The sequence below is a fragment of the Thamnophis sirtalis genome, unplaced genomic scaffold (genome assembly GCF_051295495.1).
Source record: "Thamnophis sirtalis isolate CommonGarterSnake01/CBP01778 unplaced genomic scaffold, rThaSir2_p1.2 scaffold_5, whole genome shotgun sequence".
NCBI lineage: Eukaryota > Metazoa > Chordata > Lepidosauria > Squamata > Natricidae > Thamnophis > Thamnophis sirtalis.
In genome coordinates this window covers 41756278-41773637 of record NW_028261385.1, presented here as the reverse complement: position 1 = coordinate 41773637, position 17360 = coordinate 41756278, and the positions used below count along the sequence as shown (strand labels likewise).

General features: G+C 40.4%; 1 protein-coding gene across 1 annotated transcript in view; it reads left to right on the top strand.

The window, feature by feature from the left end:
- Positions 1 to 4400: 4400 nt before the first annotated feature.
- LOC148045345 (uncharacterized) overlaps positions 4401 to 17360 on the top strand; it is a 73714-nt gene continuing 60754 nt past the window's right edge. Inside the window, 1 exon segment of the mRNA XM_087715893.1 lies at positions 4401 to 5031. Within this exon segment, the coding sequence (XP_087572019.1) occupies positions 4401 to 5031 (631 nt within the window).

The window sequence follows — 17360 nt, the reverse complement described above, 5'->3', positions numbered from 1 at the left end:
CCAACCCCCTGCTCCAGCAGGAGACCTTATATCATCTTGGTTATTTTGGTGTCTCTAACAGAGAGGAAAAATTCCCAGAAATCCCCAGGCATTGTCAACCTCTCCCCCTAGTAAAAAATAACCCCTAGAGCAAAAGTTTCATGCAATATTAAATAGAAGAACAGAAAAGGGGACTGCTATATATTGTTTACTGGACTGCTAAATTGGCAAAATGGACTGCTAAATTGGCCAGGGCCACCAAGTCACATGACAACATGGCAACACCCACTAAGCCACACCCATGTCTACAGAACCGGTAGTAAAAAAAATTCAATCCCACCATGGGTATGCAAGTATCACATTCAGCAGGAATTATGTCATGCTGAGATCTGATATGATTCCAACAGATTCTATAAAACTGGATTTTATGCTGACCTCTCATTTTGAACAAATATATTTCTTAAAAAACCACTGTCATACCTACAGGAGAAAGTATAATACTAGACTATCTAATGGCTAAATAATCATTTTCCCATTAGCATACTTGTCATTTGATTTTTTTATTTGTGAAGTCCATTAGTTTTCTTTTTAAAATATCACTGATACATGTATTGTATTTGTATTTATTATTTTATTTGTATATTTCATTCTATTATTGCTGCACTTGCTGTTTCAAAATGTGTCTGGGGTCACATTTAGACATGTTTTGGGACTATAAGTGCTGTTGTTATGATCTTAAGATCTAATTAATTGCTGATATTGATTAGTTTAATTAAATATTGATGTTATGGTTTTGAGACTATTGCTTTTTGAACTTTTTAAAAAATAAAATGGCTGGAATATTTTTTATTAATTCATAGCCATTTCTTCAGTTTTGTTATATTGACATATTTTTGGATACCACTCTATTAATCCTTTTTAAAAAAAATAGTTGTATTGTGTTTTTTTCTTGGAAAATTAAAACAAAAACAAAAATGGATAGAGCTATTTAATGAAACTGTACTATCCTCCCTCTGGACACTTTGCCTACCTGCTCTATCGTTATTTTTGTTTTTCATGAAAATAACTGCCAATCACATTACACACACAGCCTCACATACAGTCACACACAGACACAGTATAAATATGCAAAGTTAAGTTAAATTTATATATACAAGGAGAAAGTATTAAAATGCATACCATGTAGGCAGTAATAGTTTAAAAAGATGCCCTTCTTTTCAGCAGTATAATATTTCCATACCTACTTTTACCACTACTGCAGAAATATCATAATAATTATGATCCTTCCTTAGCATAGATAAAGCTGTGAGTCAAGGCCTAGTAGATTTTGTTAAATTACAAGTTTTGTCTTGTTGAGAAACTAGTTTTATCCCTGAGGTTTTTAAAAATGTACCTACAAGATTATTAGATTTATTTTTTTTAATGATATGCTTGTGCTGCAATTGAAAAATTATAAATTAAAAAATAAATTGAGTTTTAACCATAAACTATCCTACATTAAAACAGATTCTAGCCTTAAAAAGGGTCTTATGAAGATTGACTGGGACATAAATGTTGCTTAGTTATTTTTTGGGGAGGGGGGATTTGATTTTGTTGGACCTGAGGAAATGGGTTGTGAACTCAGCCACTTATATGGACCCAGATTGTTGGAGGCAATATGCTGACTCTGTAAACTGCTTAGAGGAAGCTGTAAAGCACCATGAAGTGGTATAAAAGTGTAAGTGCTATTGCTATTGCTATACATTAGATTGCTGCTGGCGTTACTGCTGGTTCGGAGTGCGCATAATAACCCTAACCCTGACATCACATCAGAGCCCTAGAATTTCCTGCTATACAATTCCAAATTCTCATGTTTTTCTTTTCTATTATTCCCCATCCCTTCTTTCTGTAACCCAATGATCATTGCTTTAAAAATGTGTGTGTGAATCTTCCTCTGCTGAGTTATGTTCAATTTTTGCCATGCACAACAGTGTGCTAGTGTAGTGTATGTGTGTTTTGAATTTGTGCTAATTGAGTCAAGGAAAATTATTATCTTTGTGATAATTTCATTCTATTATATTTTTGATTCTACCTTAAGCTTTGACTTTCAGATTCCACTCTCGGTAGTTCTGTGAAATTTTGTGCTATTCAGCCATTAACATCTATGTTTTGTACTACCTTAATTCTTTGATCCTGATTCAGATGGGAATCCCATCTGAATCCCCCCCCTCTGTCTGTCTGTCTGTCTGTCAATCTCTCTATCTCTATCTCTGTATCTCTATATCTATCTATCTATCTATCTATCTATCTATCTATCTATCTATCTATCTATCTATCTATCTATCTATCTATCACCTGTGTGTCTGAGGTACTGGCTGTGTACCTATTGTTCTTTTGTGTTGTAACGACCTGGGTAATGGGCTGTGTGATGACATCCTGAGCTCTATTGTAGTGATATCCTGAGTCCTGTGCTACAACCTTCTGGAGGGTTGGCTGCGTTGTAACATCCTGAGCCTTTGCGTTGTAACCTCATGAGTTATGTGATGTAATGTCCTGAGCAGATGGCTGTGGTGTAACATCCCCGGCTTTGGTTTGGCTCCGAGTTTGCGGTCTGGCCATGTGTTCATGGCGTGTGTCAGTTTGCTTTGGGTGCAGCAGTTGGTGATGCCGCCGTGGTTTGGCTTCTGGATGGTGGTTGCATTTGGTCTATGGGATGTCATCACACAGGAGGAGGAAACAGATACCAGACATCTCAAGATGCAGGGCCAGGGTTCCTTGCAGGACTATGCCAGTGAATTCTGGCTATTTAACCAAGATTCAGCCTGGAATGAGACAGCCCTCATGGACACTTTTCAAGATAGGCTGTCGGACGACCTGCAGGATGAGCTGGTACGGGTGGACAGGCCACTGATGCTCAACGCGCTGATCCACCTGTGCCTCTGAGTAGACGCCGGGTTGCAGAGGTCGGGGTGTCGCCGTGCATCCCAGGAGACCAGAGAGGTGCTGATCCTGCAGGAGACCTTAGCTCCACGGGAAGAGCCAATGGACTTGGATGCTGCTAACTGAGGTATCGCGAACTGAGATGGACAGATGGTGCGCAGGGGGGTTGTTGTTTTATTGCATGGATCTTGAGCACCTGGCATTGGTTTGCCCCAAGAAGAGTAGGGGGTTGAGAGGTCTGGGGCCTATCCCTTCAGCTCCAGAACAACTTGTTGGGAAACGAGTGGAGCCCAATATGAGGGAGACCTTAGGTCAGGTGCACACTGAGACAGAGATTGATGGCCATCCCCAGCACTTGATCATGGCAGCATGCATTCTCCTGTCTGGTAGTCTGCCGGACTTTTTTGCCCATGCCCTGGTCGATTCCGGGGCTACCACGAACTTCATGGATGAGGCATTTGTGATCAAGTATGCCATCCCTCTGTGTCCAGTGGACCCACCAATGCTGGTTGAGACCATTGATGGCTGGGTGCTTCTCTCTGGCCCTATCAAGACTGCCATGCATCCCTTGCGCCTGGTCATCGGGGATCACAAGGAGGCCATCCACTTTTACATTGCCTCGGGCCTGCACTTCCCCTTGGTTGTGGGCTTGGTCTGGCTGCGGGTGCACAACCCCCAGATTTATTGGTCCCAGAACCTGGTCATATTCCCATTCCTGCAATGTGTCGATTACACCAGTCACGTCTGTGCAGGACAGGTGCTTGGTTCACCCAGGGTGTCCTTGCCACCAGATTTAGCAGAGTTCGCAGATGTCTTCAGTGAGAAGGAGGCAGACAATTGCAGCTTCACCAGCCTTATGACTGCCCCATTGACTTGGTACCGGATGCGAAGCTCCCTGTGGGTTGCCTGTACTCCATGTCCGAGCCGGAATTGGCTGCATTGCGGGACTTTCTGGACAAGAACCTCACCCAGGTTTTTATCCGGGCCTCATCTTCACCACTGTCTGCCCTGGTCTTGTTCCTCAAGAAAAAGACCGGGGATCTGAGACTCTGTTGTGATTACCGTTGCTTGAATGTGATCACGGTGCACAACCATTACCCTCTACCCCTGATTCCTGAGTTGCTGGAGCGGCTCCGGGAGGCGACGGTGTTCATAAAACTGGATTTGCGTGGCACCTATAATCTGGTCCAAGTCTGAGCAGGGAATGGAAGATGGCCTTTGGCTCCCGGTATGGATGTTTTGAGTACATGGTTATGCCATTTGGATTGACCAATGCCCCAGCCGTCTATGAATGATGTCTTCCAGGACCTCTTGGACCAGTTTGTTGTCATCTACCTAGACGACATTTTGATTTACTTGGTTTCTCAGGAGGATCATCATCAGCACCTACGCCTGGTCCTGCAACGACTCCGGTAGATCATCTGTACGCAAAGCTGGAGAAGTGTCAGTTCTGGTAGACTACCATCAAGTTCCTGGGGCACCATATCTCCCCTGAAGGAATCATGATAGAGCCGGGCAAGGTAGAGTCGTTGCACAGTTGGCAGCCTCCTCGGCAAGTGAAGAATGTCCAGCAACTCCTTGGGTTTGCCAACTACTACCCGACCTTCACTCCCACCTTTGCTTTCCTAACAGCGCCCCCTTACTTGGCTTCTGCAGAAGAGCCGTTTTGCTGGGGGCTCACGGAGCAACACGTGTTCGAGACCTTGAAGCACGCCTTCATGAAGGAGCCAATCCTGAAACACCCTGATCTCCATCGTCCATTTGTGGTGGAGGCAAATGTGCCAGACATCATGGTGGTCATGGTGTTATTGCAGGCTCACGCCCCTGGTGGCACCCTTTTCCCTTGCACTTTCTTCTCGCGGAAACTCAATCCTTCTAAGAGCAATTACACCATCTGGGAAAAGGAGCTGCTGGCCATTAAGTTGGCATTTAAGGCCTGGAGGCATCACCTGGAGGGGGCCAGGCATCAAGTCAAGGTCTGGACAGACCATAGGAATCTAGAGTTCCTGAAAACGGCGTATAAGTTGAACCAGCGCCAGATCCGGTGGTCCCTATTTTTTGCCTGGTTCAACTTCAGAGTGGCCTACATCCCAAATGCACACAACCAAAGGGCAGCTGCCCTGTCACGGATATGTGAGTACTCTTGAACTGCAGATCCGCTTCCACCCCGGACAATTTTGCCCGTTGAATCCTTGGCTACAGTACACAAGCCAGTGGACTTACAGCCTCAGATATGGGACGCACAGTGGGACGACGGGTGGGTGGAGCAATGGAGGGCAGAGGTAGGGCCGGCCTCCCCATTGCCCTTCAATGATGACCTCTTGAGGTACTGGTACAGGCTCTATGTGCTTGTGGGGCCCCTCCGGGGACTTATTCTCTCCCAGTGTCATGACAATTCAGTGGCGGGACATTTTGGCCTTTTCAAGACTTTGAACCTGGTCTCCGTACCTTCTGGTGGCCACGCTTACAACACGATGTACAGACGTACGTCACCTCTTGTGTACAGTGTCAGCAGGCCACATCAGTGACGGAAGCTCCTCCATGGCTGCTTCAGCCATTGCCGACCCTGGTCAGACCCTGGGGAGCCGTGCCCATGGACTTTCTGATGGACTTGCCTCCGTCTTTGGGTTTTACCATGGTCCTTGTGGTGGTGGACATACTCATGAAGATGACGCATTTCATACGGAAATTGCCGAAAGCCTGCAGCACCGCCCGGATGTTCATCCAGCACCTCTTCCTGCTGCATGGCCTACCCAATCGGTTCGTGTCAGACCGTGGGATGCAGTTCATGGCCCAGTTCTAGAAAGGGCTGATGGAGGCTCTGGACATCCAGATTTGTTTGTCCTCAGCGCACCATCCTGAAACCGGTGGGGGGGGGGGCGAAGAAGGTGATTGGGATCTTGGAGCAGTACCTGCGCTGCTTCGTGAATCAGCAGACTACCTGGCCATGGTGGAGTTTGCATTTAACAATCTCCACGCAGATGACGCCCTTCCTGGCTAATGTCTGGTATCACCCTCGCTTCTTTCCTCTTACCCCAGTCAGCACAGGGCTTCCTCTCGGAGCTCCAGGCGGTCCACCAAGTGGTGCACTGCTAAAGCTAAAGAGGACTACAAGAGGGTGGCGGATAAGTCTCAGTGTGTGATGCCAGAGTTGGCTGTGGGGGATTTGGTGTGGCTGTCCATGCAGCACCTTCCATCCCACAGGCCAGCTAAGAAGTTGGACCATCGGTACCTTGTGCCATTTCTGGTGGAGGCCACAATCCACCCGGTGGCCTATCGCCTGACTCTGCCACACTCAATGAGGTGTTCCATCACTCGCTCCTGGTCCCTGAGCGGTTGGCTTGTCCTCTCTGCCCACCTTCTTCGCCCCAGCCGTCACCGTGTGATGCGGAAAAGCAGCTTATGCATGAAGTGGCCCAGATCTGGTTCTCGAAATGGCTAAAGGGATCATTCCAGTACTTGGTGGACTGGAAGGATGATGGGCTGGACTGGGGGACATGGGCCAATGCGACGGACATGCATGCCCCCACTTTAATGTGAGCCTACCATGCACAATATCCCTCGAGGCCGCACCCCGAGCGTCAGACCTGGGGGAAGGGCCCTGTGGTGAGGAATAGTGTTGTGGCCCAGCAGGATCTGATTGAGCTGCTGATGGACTCAGATAGCGAGGAACCATATGAGTCTGCCATGGAAGATGTGGAGGATCCTGTCCAGGATTCAGACTCAGAGCAGGGACCAGAGAGGCTGGTTGGCCACCAGGAGGCGCCTGAGGCATGGAGTGGTGGGGAAGATCAAAGTCAGTTTGCCCCTGAGAAGGACTGAGAAACAAAAGACACAACTCCATAGCCAGTCTCATAGAAGATAATGAAGCACAGATGGCTGTGGATTGGCCACTCCCAAGAGGGTTTATAAGTGAGGCGTTGGGAGGGGACATTTGTAGGAAACAACTTTTCGAACTAGTATTGAAGAAATCTGTCTGTATTCTAGCTGTGTCATGTGGATTGTCTGCATTGCTTCATTTGAACTTTCTGGGTTGCTGCCAAGCTATTATCTTGAAGGTGAGTTGCCTGGGTCTTCAGCCAAAGGATTTGTTATCTCATTAATTAAATAGTGGCAAACAGACCAGCCGGTGTTCTGGTTTATTCACAGGCCGGGGTGTGTGTGTGTGTGTCAGAACACATGACTAAACGCTAAAAGCAAATGATCCCTATTTTTCTATTTGCATTTTTATGTGCTTTTGAACTGCTAGTTTGGCAGAAGCTGGGACAAGTAACAGAAGCTCACTCCATTATATGGTGCTAGGGGATTCCAACCACCGAACTGCCGACCTTTCTGATCCACAAGCTCAGCGTCTTAGCTACTGAGCCACCATGTTTGTGTAGACCCACACATTTGAAACCACAGAATAATAAAATAAAATAAAAATCTGTGTAATAAAAAAGAACAGAAAAGCCATATGCAATATACTGTATACAAGGAGGCAAGTAAAGGGATACAGGAGGAAGTTAAATTTCACATGTTGATTTGAAACAGGCAGCCAAAACTTTAGCTGCAAGTTGCTAGTGTTACTTCAGTTAGGCAATGGACCATTTAAATTCCAATTTTCCCCAAGATTGTTTCTTACTCCAGTGAACTAGATGCCTTCTATGTAAATGTAATGAGGTAATGTGGTCTTGCAGCTTTTATGTATGTGTACATGCACAATTTCCTTTCCCCATCTTTTTTCTTTTAGAATTTGTTTATAGATCAAAACTTCAGCCAAAAACATTTTCAGCATCCATGAAGGGATATCCAAGAAGTGCAAATCTAGGCCATTTTATTTCCACCTGACCAAAACACAACTATTCATCTAGTATAAACTATATAGTAATTTTGTTGGAGGGGAAAAAAGAATAACCGAGAGAAAAAAAAAACATATCTGGAATGGAAGTCAAGTGTCTAATTTCTTTCCAATCCAAATGTGAGCCTATAAAATGAAAGGAGCCCCACTGCCTTAGAAATGGGAAAAAATGAGCCATTTCCAATTGTTCCCTTTGGCAGGAATTGAGATAAGTAATTTCCTGAAAGATAATTATGAATAAATTCAAAGGTAATTACAGCTGAAACCTTCTCTTCAAGCGTAAGCAGTTGTTTATAATCATTTGATTCAACTTGCATCAGTCACAGAGGAAACAAGCATATGCACTCAACTTGGCAAAAGAGTGCTATTAAACAATTCCAAAAAGAATCCTGGCTCTAACTTTCATGCCCAAACTGTCCTGTATTTTTCTTTTCTGTGGCTTAAAATCATATTATAGCCTCTTTTGGCTACATTAAAAGGTTTGGCAGGAGTTGCTGGTTAATAAGGAGTCCTTTGCTCCACATCTTGCTTTCATTTTGCTCCTTCTAGGAAACACTCCAAGAGGTTTGGTGTATCAAAGAACATGGCTCCTTTCCCCCAAGGATTCAGCACCTGGGTCAGCAGACCTGCTCTCTGTCATAGCCAACTTAATCATAATGGCATCCAGTTAATCTATTTTTTTATATTCACATATCTGAAGTATAAACAAATCACATAGTCTAGGTTTACCCAAAACATTAGACTTATGATTCCGTGCATTTGAAAGATAGCTTTTATGTATCTACCATAATAATAACAGCCTGATGTTCTTTGATAGCTTTATATTGTTGTTGGGTTAGAAACAACACATTTTAGGACGCTGGGAAAGAAAGGATATCTACAACTCTTAATTCCTTATCTAAATCTCAATTTGCAGATCATTCTTCTCATTTTGAGAGAGGGCAACAAGAAAGGACAACTGATCAGGGGCTGATCAGCATTGGTGACAATGCTTAGCAACTACATAGATTTTCTCTGTTCTCAGGATCTCTTTCTGGTCATTCAGATCTGTACTCATCGATCACAACAAAATGTAAGGACAGCCAAATATTGCTTCAACAAACAAATATACCATGTTGCTACTTCCTTGCTTCTGAGTGATCCACGGGGCCTGAAGAATCATGAAGAGTTTCATATTTGTCTCATCTGGAGGCTACTGGTTCCCAGAAAATGCAATTGCAACCTATTTTCTTTTGAGCGGGGAAGGTACTACCTAAAAAAGAAGCAGGCAGATACCTACAGTACATGAGTATAGGGAAGATTCCTAATAATTTCTTGTGTACACCATAAAACAAGCTCCCCTCACTTCAATGTATAAAACTGAAATTCAGTGCCAAGAAAACATATAATAGCCATGCTGTTTTCCTTTGATTTGGAGCATAAAATAAAATTAAATACTGTATTTGTTATTAAGCCCCCAAGAAGCTTAAAGCATCCATAAAATGTGGCTTTCCCCCCAAAAGAAAAAATAGGTCAGTAAACCCAACTCTGTTTTCCACAGTAAAATCATAACTGCATCTCAGATGCAGCCCTTAGAGAGCAAAACAACATGAACAATTGTGCAGCCACAACTATACGAGCTTTCCCATCTCTATTTTAACTGAATATGTTAGGGATTGACTTTCTTTCTGAATGCAAAACATACTCTGGCATTAAATTACATGTCTTCCATTAATAGGCAAACTGAGCAGATTAATATCCTGTCTTTAATTTTTGAGAATATAGATCGCATTAATTCCAAGAAAAAATAAGGGGAAATCTCCCTGAAAATTGCTTTGATCTTTCTGAAAAGATAGGTTACACATTTATAAACATATTAAGCAATATTGGCAGCATTTGGTTGTAACTCTATTGTTACATAGAGAAAAATGTCTGTTGAATACTAAGAGCAGATCTCTTTCAAATATATTTTCTGACAATTTAGGCTACCACTGTACTTTTAAGATTACCAGCAGTCCTCTTAGCTTAGGTTTACTTAGAAATGTGGAAAACAATAAGCAGTTGTATATCATATAACCATGATGGCACACAGGTGGTATGCAGAGCCCTCTGTGGGCACGTGAGCCATCACCCCAGCTCAGCTCCACCGCACATGTGCGTGCATCTCCCACCGGCCAGCTGGTTTCCAGATCTCTGCCGTGTATTTGCGGAGGAGAGGGGTGCAGCAGGAGATACATGTGCATGCATGTGGGGGTGCATGTGCAGGGTAAGTGGCACATGTGAAGGTCACATACACTTGCGGGGGGAGTGGCATGTGCAGGATTAGGGCGTGCAGGGCGTGGCGTCACAAACACATTACATTATGGATGCTCATGTGCGCATACGCGCATGCTTTTAGCACATGGTGACAAAAAGTTTAGCCATCACTATCATGTAGCTTAAGAAAACTTCATCTCCCTGTTCCATACTAAAATGCAATATCTAAATAAATAGCATCTGGTTGTGCAGAGAACATTTCAGTAATTCCTATGGAAGGAGGTAACTGGAGAAAGAGTCACACCATCTTATCTTTTGGAAGGCTTGCTAGCCTGGCTGCAGCATAGGTGCTTAGAAGCAGAGTAAAACCTCCCTTTAGGCTCTATTGAGTTGCAGGTTCCTAGAAGACAGACATGCTGCACTTGTTTAAAGTACCCTGCAGTTGAGCTGGAAACAAAACAACTCCACTATCAAACTGAGAAGGTATTGTGAGACTACAGGAGCACAGAGTAAATAGTGAAATGGTGCAAACGCCATGTGTAGCAATTCCTTTATATCCTTGAACTATTATAGACTATTGCATTCAACAAAAAATGGTAATATTAATTCAAAGCTCTATTTTATGGCATTCTTTTTAATACACCAATGGTGAGGTCACAAGACGGCAAGCTACCAATTTTGAAATCTCTTCTGGTTACAAAAAGGAGATTTTTATGAAATGGGAAAAGGAGAAAAAATACAATCAGAAGGGTTGAATGTTCACAACTAGGAATCTAAGCGAGACATTCCTTTAAACAAATAATACCTGCAGTAGCACACTAACTTCTCCAAGCTATGCTGATGCAAAAGATTTTTGAGCCATTGAAAGGGGAAAAAACAAAAAAGCTCATTAGTCCCAGAAGAATAGGCAATTAATTTTTCAAAGGATGTTTTGTATTTATGTCAGAAGACTAATCTCAGCCTTTCCCATGCCGGTGCCCTCCAGATGGGGGAATTTAATAATCTGCAGCTAACATGAGAAATATGTCTGTGGAAACGCACATAGAAAGTCTGTGCTGTCTTTTAAGGGGGAAGTAGAATACACCCGGCATAAAACAAAATTCTTCCAGAACAAATTGAACACTCACAGAAAGACACATACCGAAAGATAAACAAATGACAATAAGAAGTTTGTTTCAGAAAAAAAGTTGGATTGTGCTGTTGGCCGTACTTAAAAATAAATCCAGCTAATATATATCATTTATGGGTGTTGCCATCTTTTGTTCTGATGATTACTGCATTTTTAAATTGCTATATAACCAGCAGACATTCAGTGCTTAAAGCAATTCCCGTGTGAATCCAATTTCATATGCTAGAAAATAGTCACCTGTTTCATTTTTGTCATCACACATCTGTTAAAGGCATAGGACTCTGCCAGAAAGAAATAGAGAGATGGCAAACTTCCAGGATATCTCTCCATTTCCCCTTGATGCCTGAAAATAACAGCTCATAATTACTGAACTAATATTATCAATTCCAACAGATATCACATTTATTAAATAGAAGATGCGAGATTGCTGTTCATCAGTTCACAATGTGTATAATTGAAACATGAATATGATGCCTGTAAGAATGTATGTGATTCATCATGAATCCTATAAGCTTTGAACACACTTTCTCCTGTTCTTAATTAAACTGTCAAATAGAAAACTGATAATTAATGCAACGGCATTTTTTCTTTTCTTTTTCTTTTCTTCCTCCCTATAATATTTTGCACAAATGTCAGGAATATTTCTATCTATTGTTAGCTAGAGATGCAACTATTCGGGGAGTGTAAAAAAAAAGTCAGCCTTTAATATCTATTTTAATTTATTTAGGACATTAAAATATTTGCACATTTTGATCCTAAGATTAAGATGGGTTATATGGGCTTAGAAGAAGCCATCAGAAGTGGATTCTAAGGCAATGTTTAGGATTGATGACCTATTATGTATGGTCACAAATATATATTTTTTACTTTCACTTTAGTATTTTGAAAGATCAGGTTTAAAATCTGTTGAATTGATCAAGGATTACCCCTTGAACAATCTTAGTTAAGTATTACATCTCTAGATCAATTATTCAGATAGTTTGGGTCTTTCCTAAGTGAGCAAAAATTACTTATACAAATTTCACACATAGATACCTCTCCACCTTAATGTCTGTAAACATCTGGGGTCCTGTTTCTGAGATTATATTCTATGCTGGTTTTAATTTTTTAAAATTATTGGGCACTGCTCAGAGTCTGAAAAAATGGAGCACTAATGAAACCTTAGTAAATAATATACAAAATGACAAGATTAAGAGCCATTAGCACAATCACTGTCAAAAACATTCTAGAAACTAAGAAAAGAGTGTACACATGTATGAAATTTAAGGTTTCATTCCTCATTTTTATTTATTACAAATATTTCATTGTGTTATTTACAAAAAATATTAAATCAATCTAAAATAGAGTAGAAATGGGTAAAAACCTTCCCATCCAGACAGAGATATTGGATCAAATAATTAATTACCAATGAATATTCACAGCTAATATAATTAATATTCATTGGTAATTAGTAATTAATTTTAATAATTGATAATCATAATGAATAAGATTTTTAAAATATTATAGAATAAGTCTGATTAAGAATTTGGAGTATAGCAGAAGAAAATGTATTCCAAAGCACAGGAACTATCACAGAACCCATCTGATTCTGGATCAAGGTACAAACCCCATTCTACAGCCGAGAAGCAAGATTTTCCTTGAAGATTTTGGGTGCCTAGAGGCTTATAATAAAATTGTCTACCTATCTGACATTAAGAACAGAAGTGTTTAGTATTTCTCACTGAATGAAATGTGGTATTTAAATATTTGAAAGGACTGTTTTCAGTGTGATAAAAAAACCATCTGTAGAATGACCTTCTCAGAAAAAACTCACTTGACACCTAAATTAAGAGGGTTTAAAAAAAAAAATCACTGGCAAAGTACTTTTTGATTTCCTCCCTTTTTTCAGTCTTTTAACTTTATTGTGCATTTTATATACTGTAATTTATATTACAATTATTTATGGTTATTGATCTTATTTTGGTGAATTCTTCCTATTTTGTTTTAAGTGTCCACACTTGTTATATTTATTGCAGTAACATTTTACTTTTTTTGTTCACTATCCACCTGTCTGTCTACCTAATTACCTTCCCATATTCTAGAGTTTTCCAAAATATCATATTGAAGAATTTATTTGAAATTCTTTCATAAAATTCCAGACTAATTATGACATGTTCTGTGTGCTAAAACATACATACACACACAACCTGCAGAGCTTAAACAGATGGACAAGAACTTTGCTTTTCAAATGCTGGATCCAAATCCAAATAACTGGTCATCATCATAGTAACTAAACCTATTTGCAACAAAAATATTTATGAAAAATAACACAAACTTTTAATTTGAAAAACAGGAATCTAAAGCAGGGGTCTCCAACCTTTGCAATTTTAAGCACTTCAACTTCCAGAATTCCCCAACCAGCAAAGCTGGGAGTTGAAGTCCACCACGCTTAAAATTGCCACGGTTGAAGACCCCTGGTCTAAAGTACAAGAATGATCTCCTTTGCAAAAAGACCCTCCTCACTACTTGGGTGGTCACAATAATTCTACATGCCTCTTAACACTTCACATCCAATTACAACTCTTCCTTTTTGTGCCAAAAGAAATATCTAAACTATAGATGGAGAGAGGCAATGGTGGCTGTGGGTCCTTACGTCTGCCAAACAGAGCAGCTGTATTGCTGCGGATGTTTGAGAAACCAATTAAAAACACGTGGGATGACCAAGACGAGGAAGAAAGTATATAACATAAAATAAGCATAGTAAATAGTGTCACTTTGTGGGAAGCTAGACAAATGGAAGCAGAACAGCGTTGGGGACAAACCTAAGTAAAAAAAGGATTAAAGTACCTCCAAGATAAACATGGAAATAATCACAGTCTGCAATCCAAGACTGAAAGAAGTATTCATCATCATAGATTAAACCACATCAGTATAAGGATTACAAGGTTGTTTCTGTGGGTGTAGGCATGAGCAGCCACATCATTGGCAGTCCCAGTGGAAATGATGCCTGAAGACAGAAGCAGACAACTAAGGAAAGCTTTCAGAATAGCCCCACGTTTTGGGGCAGTTGTTTTAATTGTTCGTGGAGAGGTGTCTATCATCTAGGTCAGGGGTGTCAAACTGGATTTCTTTGAGGACCGGATCAGCATTGTAGTTCTCTGCAGTTGGCCGGAGGGGGGGGAATGGCTCCCCACTCATGTTTTCAGTCTGGAAAGCCTCCTGCAGCACTCTATGGCCAAAATGGGGCAAGGGGTGTGTGCACGGTTCCCCACACCCTGTTTTCAGCTTGGATAGCCTCCTGCAGCAGTCTGCCAACCGAAACAGAGCGCGAGGGGTTTGGACTGCCAGAGCCATTGCAGACCGATCCTTTGCTCTTTCTAGGCTGACCTGCAGGCCAGATTTAAGCACAACATTGGCCGCATTTGGCCCATGGGCCTTGAGTTTGACACCCCCAATCTAGATCATGGTTGTCCCAAAAGTGCTTTTTCCAAAAGGTAATTGGATTTCTTAGTATTTTCTTTGAAAAAGTTTTTGCTTCTCATTACAGATGAACCGAAGAAGCTTCTTGGATGAGAAGCAAAATGTTTTTTTTTTAAATCAAGAAAGTCCAATTGTCTTTTGGAAAAAGCACCTTTGGTTCAAGGAGAGGTTGTTTTTGTTGATGCTGATGTACTTTAAATAGCACCTCTTCTGAATATTTTGCAGAATTCACCTCTTCTGAATGTTTTGCAGAATCTAGTATACAAACCATAGTCTATTACTCTTGATGCACTCCTTATTCCAATCCCTGTCCAAAAAAGCTTTTAAAGGAGAAGTTGAGAACCAGTATTCTCATTAATGTAGATTATGCAAAGGAGAAATTGGGTGTGAGTCTTCTCACTCCTCCATTTTATAAATTAATACTTCAAGTGGTCAATTTAACAAGGGCTAAGAATGGAAGGAGTTAATTCCTTGTCGTCCTGTTCTTGGGCAATCTTATGAAAAGGAGGGGAAACGTTCTAATTTGCAGTAGTTTTCGTTCAATGTTGTTTTTGATGTTGAGATACAGGTTGGATTTTACTAAAAAAAGAGATATTCTGCTGATAGTGATCTGATGTTTGCAGGGCAACAAATACTTTGGATGAAATGGCAAAATAGGCTTGTAATATTTCCTTGTCTGTGGAACAATAAATGTAAATATGTTAATAAGAGCATACATAGCCTTTTATTTTGGAATCTAATTTTACAGATACATGTTGATTTAATTCCCCCCCTCACATGTACTTTTGCATTGGACAATTATTTTTCTTATATATTTGAAAAAAGACCCTACTTCCTAGATTTAAAGGGAAAAAATCTACTGGAGAGATTTCCTTATAAATAGTGTATGAACTCTTTAGTGAAATAAAACATCAGTTTTGGTCCGTGCCATAAAGCTGGTGGATTCTTGCTTGTTGAATCTTTCTGCCAAAGGGGTGGCTTAAAAAAATATGAAACCTTTTGTTTGATTAAATCCTAAGTGAGATTCTTACTTTATTTTAAGCAAGTCAGGAATTGTTAAGGTAACTAACTTTTTTATAATAGCTTCAGTCAGGGAATATTATATCAGTTATGACTAATAATATCTAAGATAACCATATTTGGGCTGCAAAGATCTGGACCAATATTTTTTAACCTTAGCAATTTTAGAATATGTGGACTTGACTGCCAGAATTCTATAGTCAGTACGTCCACATGTTTTACTACAGTTGAAAAACACTGATGTAGACAACCTCTAAATGGTAGCAAAGATTTCAAATTTTTGAAATCTCCTGTCCTAAATTCTTGCCCCCTAAAGGAACCTTATGGTAACAGTCAAGTGGAATACTCTGCTGCTTATTAGACAAATGCTCAGATCCACATCACTGCAGCTATTAGCAAACATATTTTTCTTATTATTGATAGTTTTATCACATATTGTAAAGAATGTTTCATTTGCATAATCAGGTTAAAACAGGTTTGTGGTAGTAAATCTCTTTCTCCAATGAGCCATGCAATTGTCTGAAATATCACTGGTTATCTTTTAAAGGCACCCTGTAAAGTATGTTTTTTTTCCCTCTAGTACGAAGTAGTTCTCTATTCCTCTCACTTCTTAACATGCACTATTTTCATTTCAAAAAATGTTAAACCTAACTGAATAAACGAAATGCATTTTATAAATGAATCCAAATATACCAAAAATTAAATGATAAAAGTGATCAAAATTTGGGTCAAAATCACCCAAAGTTATCTGAAAAAAATTAGACCGTATTCAGAGATAAGATTTAAAGCAAAGCACAACCAAAGTTGTGATTTGGAGACCATGAAAATATCAGTCTCCAAATCTTGTGAAATTATAGAAAGTCTGGATGAGTGAAACTGATTTTGTGTATTGGCAATGTGTATGAGGTTAATGCCCAAAATGTCAATGCATTATATGCTTGATCATGAGAAGTATGAAGAAATTGTATGAAGTATGAAATAAAGTGTTAAGTTCTTTCATATCCAAATTGAAATCACCAGCTGGGGGTTATATAAGATGTTGCACAAGTTGCTGAAATAATTGCATCTATGACATGAAGAAAGAAAACTCAGAGGGAATGTTTATTGATTATTTCATAAAGGCAGAGATAATATCCATTAATGATCTTGTTAATGCAGGGCCAGCAGCTTTAATATTCTTTTTATATTCTGTATGTAAATGCTTATGTTTATATAATAATAGCTGATGTTTGACTATTGTAGTAATTTATTTTCAAAAAAACTAAACAAGCACTCCTGTGTTTTATTGGAAAAGAGCTTCTGAAGCAGACACGGCAGCAACAATCCTCTCCTTTTAAAAAGCTATAAAATGGCACAACATCACTTTGAAGGAAGCTCACAGCCAACCCAACAGAAGTGTGAGATCTATGTACTGAAGCTTCACATGAAGCACTTGCCATTGCAGTGAATGAACAAGTTCAGAGATTCCTCAAGTTTTGGGGTCAATATTTAGAATTGTGAGCGTGTTTTATGGACAACCTCATTTAACAATTGCCATAGTAGGATTGTGTGGTATAATGGTTAAGGTACCAGTTTAGAAACTGGGACATCATGCATTCTAGTTCTACCTTAGGAACGAAGTTGGCTGTGTGACTTTGGGCCAGTCACTCTCTTCCAGCCGTAGGAAGGAGAAAATGGCAAACCACTTCTGTATCCAAAATTTAGAGACTTGTCCAAGCATCCAAAAAAGGGATTGCATCATTTTAACATTTTCTTTTCCAAAAATATACTGGAAGTTAC